We start from the raw sequence: 23862 nt of genomic DNA, 5'->3' as shown, positions 1-23862 counted from the left end.
CACTTAACTAGTTTTAAAGTGGTGAACTGAAACATTAAAATCAAAAGGACTGAATGCATGTACTCTTTGCAACTTAGCTTAACTTCTCCCTTCCCAGTGCTCATCATTAGCCTGTAGTTCCAGAACTACATACTTCTGCTTGTAAGCCTGTCTTAGTGATATTAGTCTAACAAAATAGCACAGGCTGTTGGGTAAGCATGTTTGCTTTCTCTCCTCTTTCCGTCTGTTTCCCTCAGGCTTGCTTATTGAGTCTGACTGTGGTGGACACAGCCACCCATAGGGGTAGGAACAGAAGAGTCAAAGACACTAAGTACTCAGTGTTCAGAACTAATGTTGTATTTGTTTGGCACACCAGAGGGTTAGGGACAGATGAGTCTCTCCTGCTGGGATTTACCTGAATACTGATTGAGTGCATTGTTGGACTAGTTGGCTGTTGTGCCAGGTCAGCCCAGGGGATCTTGACAAGTTAGCAGGCCAAACCATGGTGAGCCATATATGTTGCAGTGGAAGGCCTAAAAAGGATGAGGAAGCTGGATCAAGCATAGTAAGGAAATAGGAAGTAAAATGGGAATGACTACTGTGTGGGAACAAAGGTTTAACACAAGAGTGTATACAATAATCCATTTAACAAGCCAGAGTTAACTGCAAAATTTAGTGGAAGCACAGTTTCGCATCTCCCATGACTAAATTGATTCTTTTTCCTTAAGGCTGAGTCCCATTTAGAGCACAAGATGAAACGCTCTCCATATGGGTGAGAGTTCAACAGTTTCTGAATGCTGATGGTTCAGTGTGTAATCCCATTCTGTATTTAAAGACACGAAGGAAAAGCTGTTCTGAAGTGTTACTTTCATCTAGTCTTTGTGTCATACTGTCAGAGTATGCCCACAGTTAATCCAAGAATAGCTGCAGTGCTTTAAAAGGTTCTGTTGCTCCTGTAACAAATTGGGATAAAGGATGACCCCAGACCTGAATGCCCAGAAGATGAAGATTAAAAGTCAACTATGGTTGCTGGCTGAGTGGCTTCAGCTCACTGTGCAGCCCTTAGAGGGAAGATATATGCTTGCTAGAAAGTGGGAGCTGTAGACTCCTGTTCATGAGTGCTGACAAGCAGCCAAGAGCAGCAGCTGTTTATGAAAAGACTTCATCTGTCAAAAAATGGGAGAGCATCATAAAGCAATGCTAATGATTTTATAAATCCGTGAAAGGTAATGATAGTGTTACCTAACTTCTGTGATAGTGGACAGACACAGAAAACGTCATCCAAAACAATTATCTTGTTCAAGAATTTGGGGCTTACAATCTAATGGAAGTAATGTTTGTGGTTTTTTTTCTTTTCCCTCCCTTCTTTCCTTCCCCAGCTTGCGTGGCTGCTCAGTTTATTTCTTCCATTGCCTGCTACCCTGTGGTCTGATCCAGTTTTTCAACCTGTCTCATATTCCAGCATGTCTCTGCTCTGCAGTTTCCTCCAGGCATATAAATTGTAGGAAGAAGACCATCTTCACATTCTTTCTGTGTCTGACAGTGTTCCAGGGTTTGGAATTTTAAAGCTAGTCTGAAACTGCAGTGGTAGACTTTGTCAGTTCTTGCAGCTCAGCAGAGGAATGCATCCAGATGAATTGCCAGAAAAAATCTCTCAAGTACCCAGCAAATTAACTTCCGGCTCTTGGGCAGCTCTTAACCTTTGCTGCCAAAACTGTCGTGAAATTAGTCCAGTTCTGTGAGTTTATCCTCAAACAGTGTAGATTATGCTTTTTTTTAATAGAGGTTTTATGTATTTGCTTTTCAACCTTCTTTGTGTTTGAACTTAAACATATCTGTGTGTAAATACAGATACATACACAGATACACAAACATAATGAGAAGCCCAAAGAGGATTTCTTAATTAACTGATTTGTTTGAGAGCGTATAATCTTTTTTTGCATTCTGCAGCAAACCCTTAGGTTTTGTGAAAATATTGATAGCACTATGAATTAAACTTGTTCTGGAAAACTGAGGGACTGGAAAGAATTCCTGCCAGCATTACAAGAAGTTACTGCTGTGAATATTGCTGCTGGAGGTCTCACAGGCCTAGTTCAAACTGATTTTTGAATGTAAAAGCTTCAACTGTCCTTTATTGATCCGTGTGCTAACACCCAGATGGCCATCAGCTTTGTGAGAAGGTATTAAGGCAGCCATCCGGGGACACAGTCATTAAGAAGGAAAGGAGGAACTTCTCTACCGATAACTACTTTGATCTGCTGCTTCTATTTATCTTTGAGCTACATCTCTACCCTTTTGACTGCTTTTCATAGGAACTTGGCGTATACCAGAAAAGAAACCACTGCACTAATTCAGGAAAGTGTCTTAATTTTCAGCAGTCAATTCAGCAGTTAATTTTTTGTAGTCAAAAGTATTTTGCAGGATCAGCCAGTGAATTAACAAACTATTTACTTAATGAAAAACAGTAAAGTTGGATCGTGTTGTTTGCAGTTGGTGACAGCAGTACAAGTGATTTTGGTGTGCTTTAGTTTTGTCAGTTTTTTCACTGAAACCTGGAATTGATTTTTTTCAGTGCAAAAATGATGTCCTCAGATGAATTTGATATGCTTCATATTTGGTAATTTTACTGCATGCATGACTTGATCACAATGCTACCATTTAGAGTAAGAAACCTTTTAGAATTTATGTATGCATTTTTGGAGGAATTCTCCAGAGTTCTAAACTGATTCATTAGTGTGCCACTGGTGCAGTTGTTTACTTCCTTTAATACCACAGCTTGCCTTTTCCAAACTCTTGTAGCGAGATCTATGTTGACAGAGCTGATTGACCTGCAGGACTTCACTCCCACACTGCTGTACTCCACTATTCCCGTAACTAAGAGAGTTAAATCTTTGCTGAAGTAGAGTAAATCTTTGCATAAATTATTTGTAGATAGCTCATGTGGTGATGCAGCTGGATTTAGCTTAAAGTCTCAAGCACATGTTGTTATTTCTTCTTACCTTATAGCTGGAGGTGATTTTATTTATCCAAGTCTATTTATTTATGTCCATGACTGTGACACCATATTGGTGTCTTTGAGACTGTTTTGTCTGACTGTTTGACTTCCAGGAAGTCACTGCAGCTATGTTCGTTCTTCCTGAAAACTGTATTTCATCAAAGTAGTACAGCAAATACACAGATTTCCTCTCATAGCTCATCTAAATGAGAAATTTAGATGCGTTGCATTTAGTATGTTTCAACACCTTAGGATGTTTCTCTTTGGTCTCTGTAGATACAGCGCTATAACACTCAGCTAAAAAATCTATTTAGTGTGTTAAATTATGAACGAACTGTAAACACCAGTATCATTGGCTCTTCAGTATTCGGAAGAGATGATATCTACAGGAAATGGAAGGAGTTTGTTACAAAGGTTTTTGAATCAGGTGGTGAAATGCCTCATTTCTACTTTGTAAAGGTATGCCTATTCTAATCCTGCATTCAGACTAACTTTTCAAAGATGGTTACTGCAGACTTTTTTTTATAGCTGTGATCTCTGTGCATAACTGCTTCTTTGTCATAGTTGGTTTTTGTGCATACCTAATATACACTGGTTTGTTTGTTTGCTTTTCCTGAACTATTGCTTCCTTTACTTTGATATTTTTATTAATTTCTCTGTCATGCAGCTGCTCTTGCTTCTAGACATGTGCTATGCTTCTGCAGTTACATTTACTTGGGTATAACGATGGGACAAACATATAAACTTGAATAGGCTTTTAGGGTCATTTTCCTAAATTAAAAACAGGAAAAAAAATCCTATGTGCATCAAGATAAATTCAGTGTCCTTTCAGTAAATAGGTCTCTTCTATGTCCATAACGTAGATATCTCTTGAGAATAAATAATGAAGTATAAAGCGTGTCCAACAAATCTATTCTACCACTTCAAATAATTGAGTTATTGTAAAATCTGATTTTTTTTGAAGGAGCATTTTCTTAACTCTTGTGTTAAGTAATAGCTAGCAGGCTGTTGCTGTTGAGTTGAAGTGATTCATATGAAATTATACAGCTTATATATAATATAGCGGGGCTCCTACCTCATGCTCTTGTGCATCAGTTGTCATGTCCCAAAATTATTTTCAATTATTATTATCTTATATTTAAAGATAAAGGATCACGTAGTTGACACAGTTGTTTACAAGCTTTTGCTTCTTCAGTAGGCCTTGAATTGTGACTATGACAAATAAAAGCAAAGTTAAGATCATAGAATAAGGTTTAGAAAAAGCAAAACATCTAGGTTTTACATTTTTCCAAAGTCTAAGATGTCATGATCATAATTATATATAGAAGAGAAAATTTCTTAAAATAATAATCATATAAAAATTTTAGCAGTAAACTTCAGTGCAATGTAATACTTAAGGCTGTGTATGCAACTTCAGCATGCTACCTTTTGTGTCCATTGGTATCTGATCATGAAAATAAGTGCTACACAGTACAGATGAATGTAGGGACTCCTGTACCATTTTCTGCTAGTAACAGATACTGAGTTTGGTTGTCCGCTGCAAAGGAAAACTCATTGATGACTGAGGAAAGAGTCTTCAGATGAGAAATGAGTTTGCTTGTGACAATTTAGAATAAAATTGTAATTTCATTCCTGTGTGATGCTTCAATTGTGGTTATATACTACAATGGTTATTTTTTTCTCCATACTGTCACAGTATTTATGGTGATATTGATGAATATGTAAGATATTTAAACATAACATATAGAACATAATAGAAGATATTTTTTTCTGTTTCAGGGTGATGTGTCCAGAGCTTTTGATACTATTCCTCACAAGAAACTTGTGGAAGTGATCTCACAGGTCTTGAAACCTGAGAGCCAAACTGTATATGGAATAAGATGGTATGCTGTGATTATGATCACCCCGACTGGAAAAGCCAGGAAGCTCTATAAGAGACACGTATGACTACTTGCTCATTTCTGTCCAAGGAGTATATTTGTAGCTTTTTTTTTTTTTGTCTGAATGTGAATTAGATAAATTACTTCAGAAAACCTTTATTTTGATAGTGTTGGAAATATCCTGGAGGGAACAAAGTTGTTTCTTACTCTTCGGTGTTGGTAAGGGTAAAGGTAAATGGAGATAGGTGAGGGTGAAATTTCATTTTAACAGTACCAGACTTACCTGGTTTAAAATAATGCAGTAAAACAGGCCCCTTCACTGAATTAATTTCATCTGCTACTGAGTATTCTATTGCTGTTGTCTTTTTTTTAAATATATATTAAATATGCAGGTTTCTACTTTCGAGGATTTTATTCCAGACATGAAGCAGTTTGTGTCCAAGCTTCAAGAGAGAACTTCATTACGAAATGCAATAGTAGTTGAACAGGTAAATATTATCTTAGAATCATTTGAGTTGGAAGAGACACTTAAGGGTCGTGTAGTCCAAATTCCCTACAAGGAAAGGAACACCTGCAACAGATCAGGGTGCTTAGAGCTCTGTTCAGCCTGACCTTGAGTGTCTCCAGGGATGGGGCATCCACCATGTCTTTGGGCAACCTGTTCCTGTGCCTCACTGCACTTATAGAAAAAAAAAAAAAATTCTTTGTTATAATCTAATGTAAGGGAGTCTAAATCTCTCCTTTTTTTGAGTTTGAGTCATTCCTCCCCAAGTTAGGAGGGTTCTCCTCAACTGAAAGAGAAAGCTACATTAAGTAGATGAAGATTCCTGGGTTTTATGTGGTTTTTTTGTTTATTTTTAGATGAATGTATGTATTATGTGGTGACACCACTTGCGTTCTAGTTACTCAGCACCTTCTTTAGATAGATTTTTGACATCTCTTACTTGGTGTTTCTAGCAGGCTTTCAGGGGATTTAGTGCCTCAGGCAGGAACTCTGGTGATACGTAATTCTAGACTTCTCCCAGGTGTCTTAAACGTTCATTTGAACCACCATGTTCTTTTTTTTTTTCTTTCTTAATGAATTCCATTATGTATTGTAAAAGCTTTCCAGTGAAGTAAATAAGTATTTTGATGTGCTCTACGTCCAAAATGCACACAACTAAGAATGTGAAAAGTGTGTTCTAAGCTGAGTAGCTTGGGAAATAGATACAGCATTTTGAATAGCAAACTTCACTTCATAGTGAAATGACGTGAAAAAAATCAGCTTATTTTAATGATCTCCTGCCAAAGTTGCTAAGAATAAACTTTTCTTTGCAGGAGTTAGTGCATTACAAAACAGGATCAACTACATTGTTGTTTGTTTGAAGAGATACCTCCCTTTCGAAGTTAGAGAATGAATGAAAATTACATGAATTTTGTATTTGCTCCAGCTAGTGCTATTACTAGAAGCAGGCTCCTTTCAGTTGCTTAACTCATGTGCCTTAGAGAACAGTATTAATTCTAAATAATGTTTGTTCTTAAGACTTATCTCAGTAAAAGGAGCATGACAAAGTGTAGAGGTAGGTGATGCACCCAGCCAGTTTCCAAATACATTCTATGGCTTGGCGACACGGTGTTCCATGATAACAACATACAAAATCATGAGCCACAGGTGACCTGACAGGTATCTTCCTCTGCTCTAAATGAAACTTCTATTACACGTTTTTAACATGAAAGACTCAATATAATTGCATGGGTTCTTGTGCACGGAGTCATTGGTAACATGGGGAGGGAGATGTAATTTGTAGCAGAACTGGTAAGAGACTGTTATCTGTACTTGTGGAATAGTAAAGAACATAAGAGTTGAAAAGGGTAGAACATGACCAAAAGAGGGGAGATATCATAAATGTGGTAAGCCAATATAATATTTAAGCACTTTTAAAAGCTTTTTATATTTGTTAATATAATGTACAATTTTTTAAACGTAACACTAATCAAAACAACTCTTTCTCCTGAAGTAAGACTTAATTAAAAAACCACAAAAACAAAAACCAACTCTGTTGCTCATTTGTTGGCTGACAGTTGCTTATTAGAGTGTATATTCAGATTTTAATTTTAGATGTTTGCTTTGTTTCTTACCTTAGAGATTTTTACTAAACTGTTACAGTCTAATTCTTCAGGTAAGCTAATACGTATATTTTCAACTTACATTTTATCTTTTAATTTCAGCACATTTCTAAAGTACAATTTTGGTTTTGTTTTGTCCCATTTCTAGTGCTTAACTTTTAATGAGAACAGTTCAACCCTGTTTACTTTCTTTCTTCAAATGTTACATAATAACATCCTGGACATTGGGCACAGGTAAAATCAAATAGATTTGTGAAGTGTGGATTTTTTTGTTGTTTATTTTGTTGGTTTATGCTTGCTTTTCTCTGCCTTTATTGGCTCAGAGAATTTCTGTTAGATATCTTTTAAAGAATTTTATTTCATGTTAATTTGAAATCTGTTTTGAAATTTAATTTATGCCTTATAAAAAAGCTGAACTGTTTGGATCCATTTGCATTTGAACAATTGAGTTTTAAAAGTTTCTTTCCCATGCAGATGATGCTAATTATGCACAGACTGCATCATTCTGTAGGTACATAACCTTCATTTAAAGCTTCAGATGTTGTTCAAAACAATGTTGAAATCCTTGGAGATGACCACAGAAGCAAGGAGATGTCCAAGCAATAGTGCTAAAGCCTTGTTAGTCTGTAGTACAAAATAAAACTTTTTGTGCATGGCCTTGCTCTTTGGCAAGTTGCAATAAAAATATAAAATACTAACATTAAGAATTAAAATGACTGGGAACCCCAAAATTAGGAATCTGCTGTTACAGAGAAGGACGAAATGAAAATTTCTTCATTGCTAGAAATGCTGATCTGCTATTTAACTTCTGCCTCTAGGTGGCACATGTGTACCAAGTGTAGAAACCTCTTACAAATAGGATCTTCTGAATTCAGAGTGAGGTCTGTTAGGATGGCTAGGTTCTTGCTGTTGAGAGGCTAACTTTATTTTACGGTAGTTGAACTCATTGTACAGAGTGAGGGGAAAACAGGCTTCAAGGAGGCAAATGGAAGAGTGTTTGCAGGGTTTTCTAGCATTAGAACAGTTAAGTGATAAAACTGCAGTTTATCATAGAGATCATATTAAAAAAAAAAAAAAAAAGCTGGACTGTAGAAAACAATATTGTATTCCTTAACAGGCATTCATCAAGAATTTCCCTAAAAGTAAAGAGTAGTATTTATTTGTTTAAAAAACAAACAACAGCAACAACAAAACAAACAAGGAAATATATGGCTTGACCATATCGTGCTGTGACATCATAAATGAAGAATATCGTAGCCATTCTATGATTCTGTAATAAGCACATCAAATGGTCTGATTTAAATTACTTCACATAGTTAAATACTTTTACTCTAGCTTGTCTGAAACAAATGCTTTAAGAAAACAGGATTTGTTAGTGGTGAATTTTGTATTTGGATTTAATGTGAATGTTTGCTGCTTATGGGAAAAGTTAGAAATTCTCAATTTCAGAATCTGCCTGAATTCAATTCCTGTTGCAGATGAACAGTATGAGCTTCAGTGTATGAATTTTTAGTATTTGCAGGAAATTGTTTGGATGATAATTAAAAAATAAATATAGTTTGAAAGATGAATTGTGAACTTTACATTTCTTGTAGAAGAGCACTTGTAAAGTAACGCAAGACTAACGATTACAACACTTAGATGAAATGTGACTCTGAAGGTTCTTTTGTAAAGGAAAAAAGCATTGTGGATTGATTTCAATTATAAATTCCTTTCATTTACTGGCAGTTGTCAACTAGAGTTTCTTAATAAGAAAGGAGGATGTGTTTTTGTGCATTCTGTTTTAAATTCAGTAGTGGGGGGAAAAGTTTTCTTTTGGACTCGTGTCTAGACTCTTAGAGGAAAGAAAAACAGAGGTAAGGCTAAGTAGAAGGCTTTCAGCTGTTCATTACTGAAACTTGTATGTTATACTTCATGATCTTAAGTATACGTTTAATGACTATTGGAGTCTTGTTGCATGTTTTGATGTTTCTTTTCTTTTATTCTTTTCTAGGTACTATATACAGTGCTCTGGAATCCCACAGGGCTCCATTTTGTCAACCTTACTTTGCAGCTTATGCTATGGAGACATGGAAAACAAATTACTTTGTGGAATCCAGAAGGATGGGTAGGAAGATTTGGGTGCTTTTTGTTGTGTACTCTGTTATGGTATTGTATAGTGTGTATATGTTTTCTTTTAATTTTGAATTTCAAGAATTTTCAGCTCTCCAGCAGAAGCATGGTAAACTCAGATTTAGTGTCACTGTAACTGTTTTAGAGGGAATTGCCTTATTTTTCATATAATTGGGAAGAAAAGAGATGAAGAGTTGTCCTAGATGTGAGTGTGGATGACTTACAAAGAGCACAGTATTAAGGGATGCTTTAAAAGCATGTTGGTCCACATCGGTCTTCTAACATCTTCCATGCCGTTCATGTGCTTGGCTCTTAGGAGCTTTGCTGAAAGTTTGTATGGTGAAAACTCTGCTTTTTCATTAACAGTAAGAAATACATCATCCTTTTTACATCCCTGTGAATTGATAGCAAGGTGAATCTCAGATCTGTAGGCATGAGCTAGGTATTGGTGAGCCCCCTGAAGCTTGTTCCTGTTCACATCTCTCTCCGTTCTTGTGAATTCTGTACAAAATAAGATAAAGGAAGTGTGTAAAAATACTCTGGGTAAGTGCACCAGTCTGGTACCTCTTCTTGGGAGGCTCACCAGATAATGGAAAGCCTCAGAATATTAAATGTCTTCCTACGCAGGTAATAGGTCTTTTTGATAAGCGTTAGTGTGCTGTGATGGTGGGATTCTGAAAAGTTACTTTTTTGCTTCTAAAGGCCTCTGTTTATACATGCTGAACTTAAGAAACCAAGATTCCGAAGAGTGCACATAAAGAATGCTGTGTAGCAGCTGTATATGTTACAGTTTTTAGAATATTACATAGGTGTCCATCGAATGATTTTGATAGTTTCATTTGGCCTTTAAACATAACATTTCCCTCTCCCAACAAACGAACAGCAAAAGTGAAAAAAAACTGCAAAAACACACAACCAATTGGCTATTGGATAGATGAAGGTATATCTGTTCTGATCATTGTGATGGCATAGTCCCACTTTAAAAAGGAGACTGGAAAAGATCATCTCCAGAGCTTCCTTTCTATGATCTGTCTCTTAACAGGATTTATTGGAAAAATATGAGCAAGTTTGGGACATGTATTCTATTTAAAAGAAAATTTCAGCCTTTATAATGGTAGACTTCTCATAGAATCATAGAATTGCTCAGGTTGGAAAAGACCTTAAAGATCATCGAGTCCAACCACAACCTAACATACTGCCCTAACTCTAGCAACCTTCCACTAAATCATGTCCCTGAATACCACGTCCAAACAGTTTTTAAACACATCCAGTGATGGTGACTCAACCACCTCCCTGCAGAGCCTATTCCAGTGCTTAACAACCCTTTCTGTAAAGGAGGTTTTCCTGATATCCAACCTAAACCTCCCATGGCACAACTTGAGGCTACTTCCCCTTGTCCTGTCACCAGTGAGAAGAGACCAACCCCGCTCTTGCTGTAAGCACTTTTCAGATACTGGAAGAAAGCAATAAGGTCTCCCCTCAGCCTCCCCTTCCCCAATATAAACTGCCCTAGTTCCTTCACTCACTCCTCATAGGGTGTATTCTCCAAGCCCTTCACAAGCCTTGTTGCTCTTCTTTGGACCTGCTCCAGCATCTCAGTGTCCTTTCTGTATTGAGGTGCCCAAAACTGAACACGGTGTCTGACTGTTTTGTATCCAAGTTGCAGCTTCACAAATTACTACGTGTTAAATGAAGACAGAGCTATAGAACATAAAGCATCTCATCTTTTTATTCTTGATTACAGAGTCCTAATACGTCTTATTGATGATTTTTTGCTGGTTACACCACACTTAATGCAGGCAAAAACTTTTCTAAGGTATGATATTAAAAATATTCTTTATAGTAATAAGCATTAGCACCTTTTAGGTCATTTACTTTGATCTCCTTTATACTTCTGTGTACACATAGATGCATTTGATTTTTATGGATTAATAATCAAGGCATATTTTGGAGGCCTTGCTGGTAGCCTGTGCCTAGGAAGTTCTTAACAGCTACGTTCTTGACTGTAAACTAAAAAGCTCAAATGATCAGAGATTCCTTCTTCTGTTTAAATTCTGGACCTACCTCCTGAACTTGATTGTTCTGGCAGGAACGAGTAATGTAGACCAAGCCAAAGAAACTAACAGTTTTCTTTTATGACTGTTTTCCCTCAAATTTTCAAAAGGTGTTCTAGTTACATCCTTGAAATGGTTTTTATTGAGCAGACATGCTGCTACTTTCTATCCCTGGGGAAAGAATGCAACTGTATTGCTATATTGCTAAGAATCTTCTAATCATTAATATTCTGGGGTGAGTATTTGAAGATGCTGATATCATGGCAGCATGCAACTTGTAATCAAGTTTTCAAACAAATTCTATAGAATGCTGCAAATCCTTAAAAAAAAAAAAAAAAAAAGAAAAAGAAAAAAATTCCTTAAAAAAAAGAAAAGAAAAAAAAATTAGGCCCTGTTAGGGTTTATTGATTACTGTGGATCTCAACACACAGTCGGTATCCAAGAAGACCTGTTCTGATGTCAGAGCTCTTCTGTTAAAGGATCCCTTGGAGAGGTCTTGAAGGAAATCTTAACATCTGCAGTGCAGTCAGTTACATCAAGGTTTTCGTAGCCAGAAAGGTACAGCTCTGTTGTGACCCTACAAGGTTATGGGGAAGTCAGTTACGTACAATTTGAAGCACTAGTTGTCCTAAGTAGTGAAATGGTGTACTTCAAAGATTTCATTAGTCCTCAGTTCTGTTTCAGAACAAAAGGAAACTTCTGGGTACGTGTGAATCTATGTTTCTGGAATTAAGTCGAACCCGTAGGCTGGGGATGCCTCCAAGCCATTAATCCCTGTAATAGCTTTCCAATATAGTATCACTCACATTAGTATTGCAGATATTCTTCTACTTGCATGTTATGCATTAGCTTCTTGGTTTTCTGAACACAGGTAGCCTCTTCTGTAGAAGATCCTCTTTCTGCATCTGCTCACAAGTCCTGTGAGCTCTCTGCAACAAAGGAAGCAGTGGCAGTTTTCCTAATGTAGTGTTAGAAGTGAGGGACTCAAGAAATTCGTTCTCAGGAGACAATGTTTTGACTATTACTTCCCAAAAATAAGAGTCTACCTCTTCCTCTCCCCTTTTAAAAGCATGAAGGCTGCACTTGAATTAATCACCCAAATAAGACAAACTGCTGCTTGTCCATGAGATGAAACTGCTGACCCAGTGTGTAGTAATTCTGTGGTAGGTAATCAGCAGGCCTAATGCAATAAAGAGATACTTGGGGAAAACCTTGTTGAAGAAAGTTCAAGATTTTTTCATCAGATAAATGAATTTCCTGTTATCTAGATTATCCTTTTTTCATGAACTTTCAGAAACAATAATTCTTCATCCATCTTTTTCTAGTGATTTCTGTGAGTTTGGTTTGTGCAGCTGATCTCAAATATTTAAAATACTAATACCTGTTTTGGCACTGACCTGTAAAAGCTTTTCTTCTCCACTAAGCTTTTTATTTATTTACCTGCATTGACTTCAGTGTTGTGTATTTCTAGTTGTGTTCATTAACCTTAAGAGCTGTTTCCCTTCATTATTGGGTTTGCTTTTTTATGCAAACCTGTATGCATCATGTTGTTTTTTGTGGGTATATTTTTCTACTTTTTTTGTGGATGCTTAGGGTAACTGTTTTTATCTGTTTTAGGACTATAGCAGCAGGTATTCCTGAGTATGGCTTTTTAATAAATGCCAAGAAGACAGTGGTGAATTTTCCTGTTGATGATATCCCGGGATGTTCTAAGTTCAAACAGCTGCCAGATTGTCGTTTGATCTCATGGTGTGGTTTATTACTGGATATGCAGACACTTGAGGTTTATTGTGATTACTCCAGGTAAATGGTTGTATATTCCAGCATCAGCTTTACAGTATGCTATACACAGTGTGAAAAACAAGAGAGTATCTTGTAAATAGTATAGTTGAATTAACTGCAAAATACACTTTACTGTTCTGTTTCTTATACAGCTATTTATACTTTTTTTTCTGATGCTTTCTTCATTACATCCTGGTGGAATGCACATACATTTTATCCCACGTGCCACATGGTGACTACATGCTTTTTCAGAAACTATTTGATCACCTCGGTTTAACTTCTTTCACAGTTAGTATAAATACGTTTATTATTCTGGATTCATGTGGGATGCAGCTTTCAGCAAATAGTATTGCAAGAATACAGGTTGGAATTCACTTTCTGTACGCTAGAGGGACTAGTAGTTCTTTAAGTTCCAGAGGTTCCAGATGTACTCCAGGTGTTAGCATCGGGTAGAAGTAACCTGCCTTTAAACCAGCAACATGGGTGTACTAATGGAGCAGTCTGACTAAAGCGGCATAAAACTCAGAATGTATCCTGCTGAAAAGCTTTATAGGCACTTTGAAAGGACTCCTAGAGATTACATTAGACATTTCTCAAAGATTAACAGAAAATAACTTTAAGCTGAAGGATAATATTGTAGTTTTGTCTATAAACAGCCCATGAATATGTTCAAGTGAGAAATCAGAAGGAGGTCTTGCACTGCCAGAATGGTTCTTCAACTGTCTTCCAAAAGAGAAAAGTTTGGTCAGTTAATATGAGAGAAGGAATGTATGACTTCTGGTTTGTTTTGTTTGTTTGTTTAACAACAGAAGAAACAGTTTATGTTGTTGATGACATTGGAGCTCACGGTTTGGGAGGCACTAAACAGAGAAGCTGTTATGGGGTGATCTCCTTGCTTTAGATAAGATTGACTCCAGTAATTCCAATGCTAAGGTTGTTGGGCCAAGGTAAACTTAGCTCCTGCTTGCTTGGATCACAGAATATAACTTGACAGTGATGGTGGTGTTTTAAATAACTGGAAATGATTCTGTTCTAAGGTTCTGAAGTAATTCCCTAGGTGATAGCCTTAATACCACTATGTTCTGTTGGTTTCTAGTTCTGATTTTGTTATTGTCATCTTTTTGTCTCGGCTTATTGATTTGGAGGCAGTTTCTCTAAGATGAGAAATTAAATGAACTTTATTTCACAGAATTTAATTTGGTCTGTTAGCCCATGGAATCTGATTATTATTATTATTATTTTCATTCTAGTTATGCCTTTACTTCTATCAGATCAAGTCTTTCCTTCAATTCGAGTAGAATAGCTGGGAAAAACATGAAATGCAAATTGACTGCAGTCCTCAAACTGAAATGCCATCCTTTACTTCTTGACTTAAAGGTGAGATTATGGAAACGGATATTTGTAAAAAATTTTCATTAGTGAGAACAGCATTAAACAGCATTGAGGACTAACAAAAGAGATGATTTGGAAAGGTTATGCACTTAACTTTGAAATCTTGGCATCGACTAAATGTGGGTGGGGTCACAGCAGCTTCTGGAGCTGAGCCTTCTGTTCTGAGCCCATTGTTGCTTGGGTACGTAATAGAAAATAATGGAAAGTATAGCATAAGTTGTTTTTTTCTCTACATCTCTAAATCATCTTTTCTGTTGAACTCATACAAATGATATGGTAAGACAAAAATATTCTTGTGGTTTTGTTTCTATTTTGTTCCAGATCAACAGCCTTAAAACAGTTTTAATTAACATCTACAAGATATTTTTACTTCAGGCTTACAGGTAGGTCACTGCTTCTTGCAGTAATTCTGAATGTTCCGTGCCACTGTCTTGACACACAGCAGCTATTGCTTAGCAAAATGCATACCATAAACATGTACACTGTTAAATGTCAGCAGAAAGTCACATAATTGTGTCTTAAGACTGTTCTTGCATAATAATAGATTTAGGGTAGAGATGATGTTAGTATGTGTGTTTAAATGACACTTTGACAAATTAATTTTCAATATAGTGTTTACAGCTGACTTCAAGAAGAACGGTTTCTTTTGTTCTAGGAGCAGTGAGAAGCAGATTACATTGAGATTATATTTAGAACTTTGTATCCATTAAAATCATGTGGAACTTTGACCTGTATAGCTTTGCATCAAGTGGGGTTTCATTCTTCCAAGTTAACTCTGACTTCTTAGCTGCTGATAATGTCTTAATTGCTTCTTAACTGGTAAAAATGTTATTGACTTGTGAGCTTTTCTTGACCAGCAGAGAAAGTAAGCACTTTAAGCAAGGATGAAGTTGACAAGGAGGTTCTGAGAAAAAAGTAAACTGCACCAAAAACTTTGCATGATTGAATGCACTGAATAAAACAGGAAGATCCTGGGTCTAAAGAATAGCATAAAGATTGAGTGGTGCTCTGCTGCAGAGCTCTAAAATCCTTTTTATTAATAATTTCTGGTGGTTGCTTATGTTAATACCATAGGATTGTCATGCACTGAAAGTATTCTTCTGTTCAACACAACCCTAGCAATGACAAAAGAAGAATATACTTGTGTTGATATTGTTTTCTGGTTGAGTTTATTAAGCCTGTTTATCAGCTTCTGAATGACAAACAAGGAAAAGGTTGGTTTCTTATTTGTTCTGATTGTGAATAAAGAGATAATCCATTAAGAGTTTTTGTTGTTTATTGTTTTAGCACAGAAAGAGCATAAGAGTTGTTAGTAAATAGGGAAACATCATGTGTTACTATTTTGCTAGAGTTCTGCTTAGGATGTGACACGAGCTTTTTTCTTAAATTCATCATTTGGAGATCTGTTTTCCTGAAGAACAAGATTTGTTGTTGTTGATTTTGTTTTTGTTTCTTTTTCCCTCACCTTCCTCTCTCCCTCTTGCGTGTGTTCTCTATCCCAGTGGTTTGTGAGTGAGACTGATGAGGATGTGAGTTTAATTTTCCCTCATCACAAGATATTCACTGTGCTCAGAAGAGAGTTCCATTACTGAGGGAGATGACTTCTACGTCTTATTCCACCACAGAAGTTATAGAAGTTATCTTAAGCCTGACACTGCAGGAATTTGTATATAGGAGAGGTTTCTCATGCTAACAGTGTTTATTTGGCTAAAGGTGCTTTTAAGTGTGGTGCAGTGCCTAAGGTACATAATCATAATTTTACTTGAAATAGCAAATGACTTGTGATTAAAAAGGCTGTTGTTTGTTTTTTACTAACAGGTTCCATGCCTGTGTTCTTCAGCTTCCATTCAACCAGAAAGTTAGGAATAATCCTTATTTCTTCCTAAGGATCATCTCTGATACTGCTTCATGCTGCTATTTTATCCTGAAAGCTAAAAATCCAGGTATAGTGTGTTAGTAGCAGTGAAGTAGTGTTTTTTTAATTTACTTTTTAAGATAAATAAATAGTCTTGAATGTGTACCCCTTCTGGTTTTATAGAAAGTAGTGGGAAGGGTCAGTTGTACTTCTGAATATATGTAATTTTCAGTGTCGTTTTGTTCTGTCTCTAGGGATTTCTTTAGGTAGCAAAGATGCATCTGGCATGTTCCCTTTTGAGGCAGCAGAATGGCTCTGCTATCATGCCTTCACTGTCAAACTGTCCAACCACAAAGTTATTTACAAATGCTTACTTAAGCCCCTTAAAGTCTGTAAGTATTCAATTACTTCTACAGTTTAAATATGGTTTTCATAAAATCTTCCAATCTAATGTTTTTTTTAAGTTTTTTTTATCATACAGTGTTGTTCTAAAATGTACAGTAACAAGCTTTCTGTTCTTAATGAAATCAATTAACTTTAAGTAGGCAAATTAAAATGGTATGTTTTTCAGCATTTCATTTTCTAGAACCTTGTTCTTAAGGCACATCTGTTGTTATTTGACACTCATCATGCTTGTACAGTTCAAAAACTGATTGTGTTGTTCATATTGATCAAATAAAATACAAAGGCTCAGGTTTCTACTTTTAAACAACATAGATAAACTCCAACAAAATAATTTCCTCCCACAGTGTAAACTCTGACCCCCAAAGGAGTCACTGGGAACATTTTGAAATAGAAGCTCTTGCTGTGCTGTGTGTCTCATTGTTATAGAGTGGTGCTGGCAAATCTCTGTGACTCTTCCACTCTATTAAAGATGATGTCTGTTGGCACTGAGCAGCTCCCTCTTCTTGACCAGTTGTGTATTCTGTAGCTGGAACAGCCACAGAAATAACAGAGCTTTCAATTGTAAGTTATTAAAAACACAAGTAGCTTTTCCTGAAGCACTTAGTAGAGCTGCTGAATTAAGCCTTAGTGGAGGCTAGGTGTAGCCACTGCTTCACAGTCTCCCAGCACTGACCGTGTAATTGCACTCTGAATGAGATGTTACTTGGGTTCTTTTATTCTAGTTCGAGAATAACCAATACTTCATCTGTAGATGTAGCACAGGCTTCCTCTGGTACCTGTGCTGAGGCATAGTGCCCTGGAAAAGGAGCAGTTCCGTTTTTGAAAGTAGGCATTTCCTTCCTGTATCAAAGGCCAGTGGCAAAGCCTGAATGCACAGAGTCTTATTTTTGTCAGTTCAATGTGACAAAAAAGACACTTAAACATTTATAGGAAACAAATGGAGGGGTGAGTAGGCATGTCCACAGCCCTTAGAAACATGTCCTCTGCACTTTCTGTTGGGAGCAGAATTGAAGTTTCTGCAGGAATTCCCTAAATAAAAATCCATTTGAAGAGACATTGGTACACAGTTTTTTAGTCACTTCTATTTTTGTTTCACCTGCATCAGATGTATTCCAGAGTAATGTTGTTATTGTAATCAGTACATCACGTTGTAGAGACAATCCAAGCACAGTGTTAAAATACTGGAGCTAATTTTGAACGCTGTATTTTAAGTTCTGTCATGTTTCTGGAAATCAGATAGCATATGTGGATGTCAGAGAAGCTGTGACATCACAGCTGTTGCTACTCAGGTGTGTTCCTCTAAAGCAAAGCTAGCTTTGTATATCTGTACGGCACAGCAATCTGTAGCATAAAGATAACTAAGACTAGTAATAGCACCTGTGTTGACTTAACAACTATATTTTTTGTTGTAATTTTGGAGCTTGTATCAGCTATATAAAAACTGTTCCCCTGTGAGATCGTGGTGTTTGACAGAAATTGATATAAACTTCATTTTTCACTTGTGTCCCTATGCATGCCTTTCCATTACTCTCCTTCAAAATCAATATTGAGCTCATGGGCTTTGGGGAGAAGGTCTTCCCCAGTGTTCCAAAACCTGTTAAATATCAACATCAGTACAAGTTAAAATCATTCTTCAGAGTTAAGTATTTAAAGCATAGTTACTGTTTAACATCCCTCCTATTATTACCAGTTGGGAAGGGAGCAAGAGTCTTTCCGTATCGTGATAAGATATAAATACACCATCTATCTCCTTTCCAAATACAGAACAAATGTTTATTGAGCACTTCTGCCTTTCTGCACCATTGACAATTTTACCAACCCTGTTTAGGTAACAGACTTAAACTGTTGCTAGGATTTTACATGTTCTTTCTAATCTTTGAAAAGTCCTTTTTATTGTCTTTAATTCTGTTGGCCATAGACTTCAGTGACGTTCTGTGTTTCAAAACTGATTGTCACGTTAAAAATAAAAGAGATAATTAAACGAGGCTCTTAAATCTTAAGTCTTCAGAATTTTTCTCCTTAAGGATATCTTTCCAGGTAGCCTTACAAGGGGGCACAGTGGGGAGGACTGCTGTAGCCACAGTTAGAGAGAAAGGTGTCTTCTCCATGAAATACTTTTTCCTCTTTTTGCTGATGTCAGTTCCAATTATAGACTTCTTTAATGCCAAATCTTAAAGTAGAGGAGGAAAAAATCAGTTTGGGAATACCATCCTCCTATAGATGAATATCACCAGCTAGATGAGGATGTGTCCCATGTCCTGGGAGCTGTTTAAATTAGGGTCTTTCAGAGTGATGCTGCTTTGACAGAACTTTTTAGGTGGATATAGTTACTGAGTAATTGGTCTTGTAGTTTTCTAAAAACTTTTAGAAGTCTTAGATACAAGCAGTATTGCAAGGACATACTGGGAGGAATGTACTCCTTGGTTTTCCATAGCTTGTTAATGTTTTAACATATGATTTTTTAACTGGCAATTGTCTGCTGTGTTTAAGGGCAGGAGAAGAGCAGCATGTTTTCTTATAGCCTTTTTACCCTTGTATTCCAGGTGTTCTAGCTTTTTTATTGGATTAAGTTACTGTTGATTTCATGACTTACTAGCATTTTGCCTAAGAACAAATTGTTAGTTACCTGCAGTAGTAATACATTGTTTTTGATGCTTTTTGTAGATAAGATGCATCTGTTTGGGAAGATACCAAGGGATACTATGGAACTGCTGAAGACAGTGACGGAACCATCTCTTTGTCAAGATTTCAAAACTATACTGGACTAAGTGATGAAGGTTTATTTCATAATCCTTCCAGGCTTAGAAATAAATGTTAAGTTTTTAGATTAATTTTCTCTGTAGTTAATTTTGGTAGAGTGAACTGAAAGCATCTTTACTTGAAAGTTTTCTTTGTTTTTTTTTTTGTTAGGTACCACACAATGGCTTTAAAAGAGCAGGCTATTTTGTTAACATCTTCATGTTTGTGTTTTTCTGTAAGTTTGAAGGCTGTTTGAAGTACAGCCTGTGAACTTGGCTTGATTTCCTTCAGTAATTCCTTTCTTCTTGATGAAGACATATTCAAGTTATCTGTATAAACAGATCAACATTTTTGCCATGTATTGTTTCTGAAGAACTGTTCTTTGATTTTTCTATTGCAGACAATTTTATAATAAATTGTCTACATAGTTGCAATAATGCATACTTGTCTCCAATACCTTTATTTTATAGTAAACTTCAACCCAATCCCTCTCAACTTGGAAGTGTCTTGAAAGGCACTTATTGGTACAGGGAAAGTGCATTTCATGGCTGCGCCTGGCAAGATATATGGGATAAAGATTTTTTTGCTCTGGAGAACACAGTCAAAATTTGTATGCTAAATCTGGATATGTTCAACATGTTTAATATATTCTGAGAGTTTGTAGAAATGTACAGAACAATGGTGATGTACTTATAACTACAAAAACAAGGGGAACCAGAATTATTGATTAAACAATAGAAAAGTAATCTGCTTGGTATATTTGCATTTCCTGTTCTTTATTTAAGCTTATCTTTTGCTCCTTAGTAGTACTGAACTACTATCTAGCCCTTTTGTTGGCTTGTTGTACAGGACTGAATTTTGCTCTATGACTGCCCTGGTAAGCCTGCCCACGTGTCTTTTTTTCCCTAGGCTCACATGTTGAATTTGCAATGCTATAATGTAGAGCTATTTCATTAGAATAAATAAAATCTCTTGGCAGGGATGAAACTTAAGCACTTCAAGAACTTCCTGTACTTCTGAGAGAGTTGCTACTTCCTGTGGCTATTTACTCCTCACTCAGTCTTTCTTCATCTATGCATTCCTTCCTGTCTGCTGCTCTTTTCATCTTCTGCTATACTAATAAGTTTTTGTGTAATTGCAGGTGGTATAAATTTTGGTTCTTTGCTACTTACTGCACTGGCTCAATGCATTCTGTGCGTTATGTTGAAGAAGGCCTTGCTGGTGGGCAGCAGTAATAATGAATGCATGTTTATTTTGTCCTGATCGCTGTATTTTGGATAGACCTCCTGAGAAGGATGAGCCTAATCCATTCCTGAGAATGGATAAGCACACCTGCTATGAAAGAACTGTGCAGGATAGGGGCTGGGGAAGTCTGAAAATACCTCAGAAGCCAGGATCCTATGATGTGAATTCATGCTGAGAGAATGGGTTCTGTTCTGTGCTTAACAGCCATCTCAAGGCAAACTTTTGGGGTGATCAAAAGAGTGTCCTGGAAAACTGTGGTAGAAAACTGGAGTAGCAACTGTGCTGAATTATACTCTTTCTAAAAAGCATTGGAAAGAGGTGGGTTAGTGAGGACTAGAAGAAAACCTCTCTGCTTTCATTTAAGAGCGTGGTGGTTATGGATAGGTTTGCTTCTAAAGCCTTTAAATGCAGACTTTTCCTGCGTGCTAAGAAAGAAACACATTTTGTTTTAATTTTTTTTTTACTGTTTAATAGACTGAAGGTTTGTAATGTCTTTCAGCATGCTCCCTTCTAGAATAGGATGAGGTATTTTTCCCCCCTTAAAGCTCAGAACAACTGGGGTCCCATCTCTAACTTCATTGCTTCTTTATTCTGCTTCCACAGGATGCTTTGACTTGCAGATATATTGCCAGAACTAGATCATTTTTACTCTGTACACAGCAGACTAAGCGGCATATAAACTAGCAAGGAAGTATCTCAGTTAAAGGTGTATTTTTGGAAAAAACATGTGAAGTGTGATGCAATTTTCTGAACTGATGTTTGCCTTTAGTGTAACTACTTGCTAAGTCATCAGTTTAAAGCAGCAGTTGCTGTTTCTGAAGGCTATTTGTAAACAAATTCAAATATTTCTCAGAATTCACTTTCTTTTTAAAATAGCCTAGTTAAGAAGGCCATTGAAAGCAGTGCTGAAACTAGTACATGTTTTGCAAATGGAAAATTGGAAAATTGTAGAAAATATGGCACTCTGTACTGTACTGGAAACTTGCTGCTACAATTCAGGACTGATGGAGAAAATGCTGGGAACACATGTTTAAGGAATAAATTTAACAGTAGCATAGGTTTACTGCACTAAAATGATTGGTCCAAACCATTGAAGAGACGGTAGAAACATTCCTTAAAGCTACTTCTGTAATGAACTGTTTTAAAATAAGTAGTGCAATATATCATAGTGGTAAAATATTTTCTACTTAACTGGTAGAAAGTATGTTAAACAGCAGCTGGTGACAGGAAACATCGTGGTGGATTGAGTAACTTTGGGCTGGAAATACTAAAATAATTTGCTTAAGAACCTGTGCTGTGAGTTTTCAACAATCACTGGAAAGCTGGGAAAAATTCAGGAGACTGCATGAGGGGAAATGTTAAAATTATTTCAGTGTTTAGGAGAAAGTAAGTAGAAAGATCAAGAGCGTGGCCAGCCACTGTAACTGTATTGTGCAACCTATGATCTCAGTCAACTTGTCAGAAACTTTATTTGGGCCACTTTGGGGAGGAAGTGTGGTTGGGATGAAGGTTGTTTATTACTATCTCTATGCAGAGCAGGAAGGGAGAAACTTGACACAAACTCTTCTAGAGGAAGTAGAAGCATCAACATGCTTCAAAGATATCCTCACTGCTTCCTGTTGGAAAGGGATTTCAGACTGTGAATTTCAGTTTGAGGTAGGTATGAAATTTTGCATTGTAGGGAAATGCTTGTGCTCCAGAAGGAGTATGGTCCTCTCTCTACAGGTTTTCTATGTCTGTTTTAGGATAATTTCGAAGATTCTTCATTTCTGATGCTGTTGCAATGCTTTTGCTATGTTTTTGTTTTGGGTTTTTGTTTGTTTTGTATTAATAGGTACTTGAGTTTGTTATACAAATTTGTATCTTTGGGCTAGAAATTCTGTTATGGCTGAAAATCACAATGCCTGTAGCTCTGTCTCATACTGATTTACTCTCCAGCTCTAGTTGCAGCCCAGTCCAGCCCAAAGAATTCTATCCTCTTCTATTCTGTCCTAGGAAAAGACTTCTTCAGTTATGCTACTCAAAAGAAAGTCAGTCATGCTATCTAAGGGAACAAGTCCTCATAAGATACCATGCTTTCTGTGAATAGGAAAGGGGGGATTGGAGCACTAAAATTTACTGAAATGAGGCTACAGTTCTAGCACAGAAATTCCAGTATAGATCACATCCAAAATGCACCAAGAACAGAAAGGCAGTGTTCCTGAAGGAGCTGTTTAGCAGATTTTCTACATGCCTACTTCAGCTAAACAGTAACTTAACCTTGTGCATTTCCCTGTTGTGAACTTTAGTTAAGTCTCTCTCCTTTGCCTCCTTTTGCAGACTGAAGCATATGTCCAGTGATCCATGCAGTCTGTCATCAGGGGAACAATAATGAGGAGCTCAGAAGTCAAGGAGTTCAAAATTTCCACTGTCTGTGTCATGACAGTGACTCGAGATACATCCCCAAGATTCAAGTCTATAAATCTATACGTAGCTTCATTATTTTCTCAGCATATGTCTATATTATTTAGCTGCAGTTTTAGTTATGGGCATAGCTCTGACCAAAATCTTAAGCCTGATGACATACCCCTGCGTATTTGATTTTAATGAACATCTATCTGTAATCAAACATGTGAATGTATAGTGTACACTTTAATTAAAATTTCTATTTACGTAGTTAATTTTTATATGAATGTATGCTCAAAATTGAAACAGATTTTATTGAAACTATTCTTTATGGAAATCTCAGTTAGCTCATAACCTTTCAAATTTAATTTGTGATGTGTAATTAGTTATCTGTTATGTGTCTAATTTCCCCTATTTTTTCTATTATTTTATTATCTGATGCCCCTAAGCTCACTTTTAGCAATTAACCCTTCTAAAAGCAGTCAGCAGTTTGCAGAAGTATTATAAAAAATAGATGTTCTGGCATTTCTGTTTCTATTTTAGTATTATGGCAGGAGGAATGTCTTGAGCAGCCAAAGGCTGTAATGATGTAATTAGGATTACAAGAGGGGCAAATCCAGGGGTAAGTTATAGAGCCCAGGAGCAGGAAGGAGTCAGTGCCATGCACATGAGGGTTGTCAGATCTCTCCAACTCTTCTGTTAGAGCAAGTCATTATGTCCTGTTTCTGCACACTGTGTCTCATTAACAGGGAGATAGCCCTTGTAGTATTGCTTTGAACTTTTAGTAGTAACCTTAGGGAGTGAGTAGGTTGAACTAGCTGTTATCAAGCTTCTGACAAATCTAGTGAGAGTTGGTGTGGTTGGGAAAGGCATTTGGATTTGAAATGGCTTGCCTGGAGAGTCTAGTTCCACTGACAGTGGATTAATATTAAT

The 23862-nt window shown here is 36.6% G+C and overlaps 1 protein-coding gene across 7 annotated transcripts in view; it reads left to right on the top strand.

Moving 5' to 3' along the window:
* Window positions 1–20215, top strand: part of TERT (telomerase reverse transcriptase) — a 29347-nt gene extending 9132 nt beyond the window's left edge. Inside the window, exons 5-17 of one of the 7 annotated variants that reach the window (XM_090137243.1) lie at window positions 3251–3433; window positions 4754–4915; window positions 5247–5342; window positions 6978–7013; window positions 7109–7194; window positions 8954–9067; window positions 10817–10888; window positions 12744–12929; window positions 14159–14285; window positions 14622–14683; window positions 16119–16243; window positions 16410–16547; window positions 19225–20215. In XM_090137243.1, the coding sequence (XP_089993369.1) occupies window positions 3251–3433; window positions 4754–4915; window positions 5247–5342; window positions 6978–7013; window positions 7109–7194; window positions 8954–9067; window positions 10817–10888; window positions 12744–12929; window positions 14159–14285; window positions 14622–14683; window positions 16119–16243; window positions 16410–16547; window positions 19225–19328 (1491 nt within the window). In that variant the 3' untranslated portion in view covers window positions 19329–20215. Of the gene's footprint in view, window positions 1–3250; window positions 3434–4753; window positions 4916–5246; window positions 5343–6977; window positions 7014–7108; window positions 7195–8953; window positions 9068–10816; window positions 10889–12743; window positions 12930–14158; window positions 14286–14621; window positions 14684–16118; window positions 16244–16409; window positions 16548–19224 lie in introns of those variants that run through there. The other 6 variants (XM_090137247.1, XM_031589123.2, XM_090137245.1 and 3 more) reach the window with 6 other exon arrangements.
* Window positions 20216–23862: the final 3647 nt, after the last annotated feature.

Source organism: Phasianus colchicus, chromosome 3 (assembly GCF_987193195.1).
Source record: "Phasianus colchicus chromosome 3, bPhaCol1.hap1.1, whole genome shotgun sequence".
NCBI classification, from domain to species: domain Eukaryota; kingdom Metazoa; phylum Chordata; class Aves; order Galliformes; family Phasianidae; genus Phasianus; species Phasianus colchicus.
Note: the sequence above shows the minus strand (reverse complement) of the source record. Positions and strands in the feature narration are given on the sequence as shown.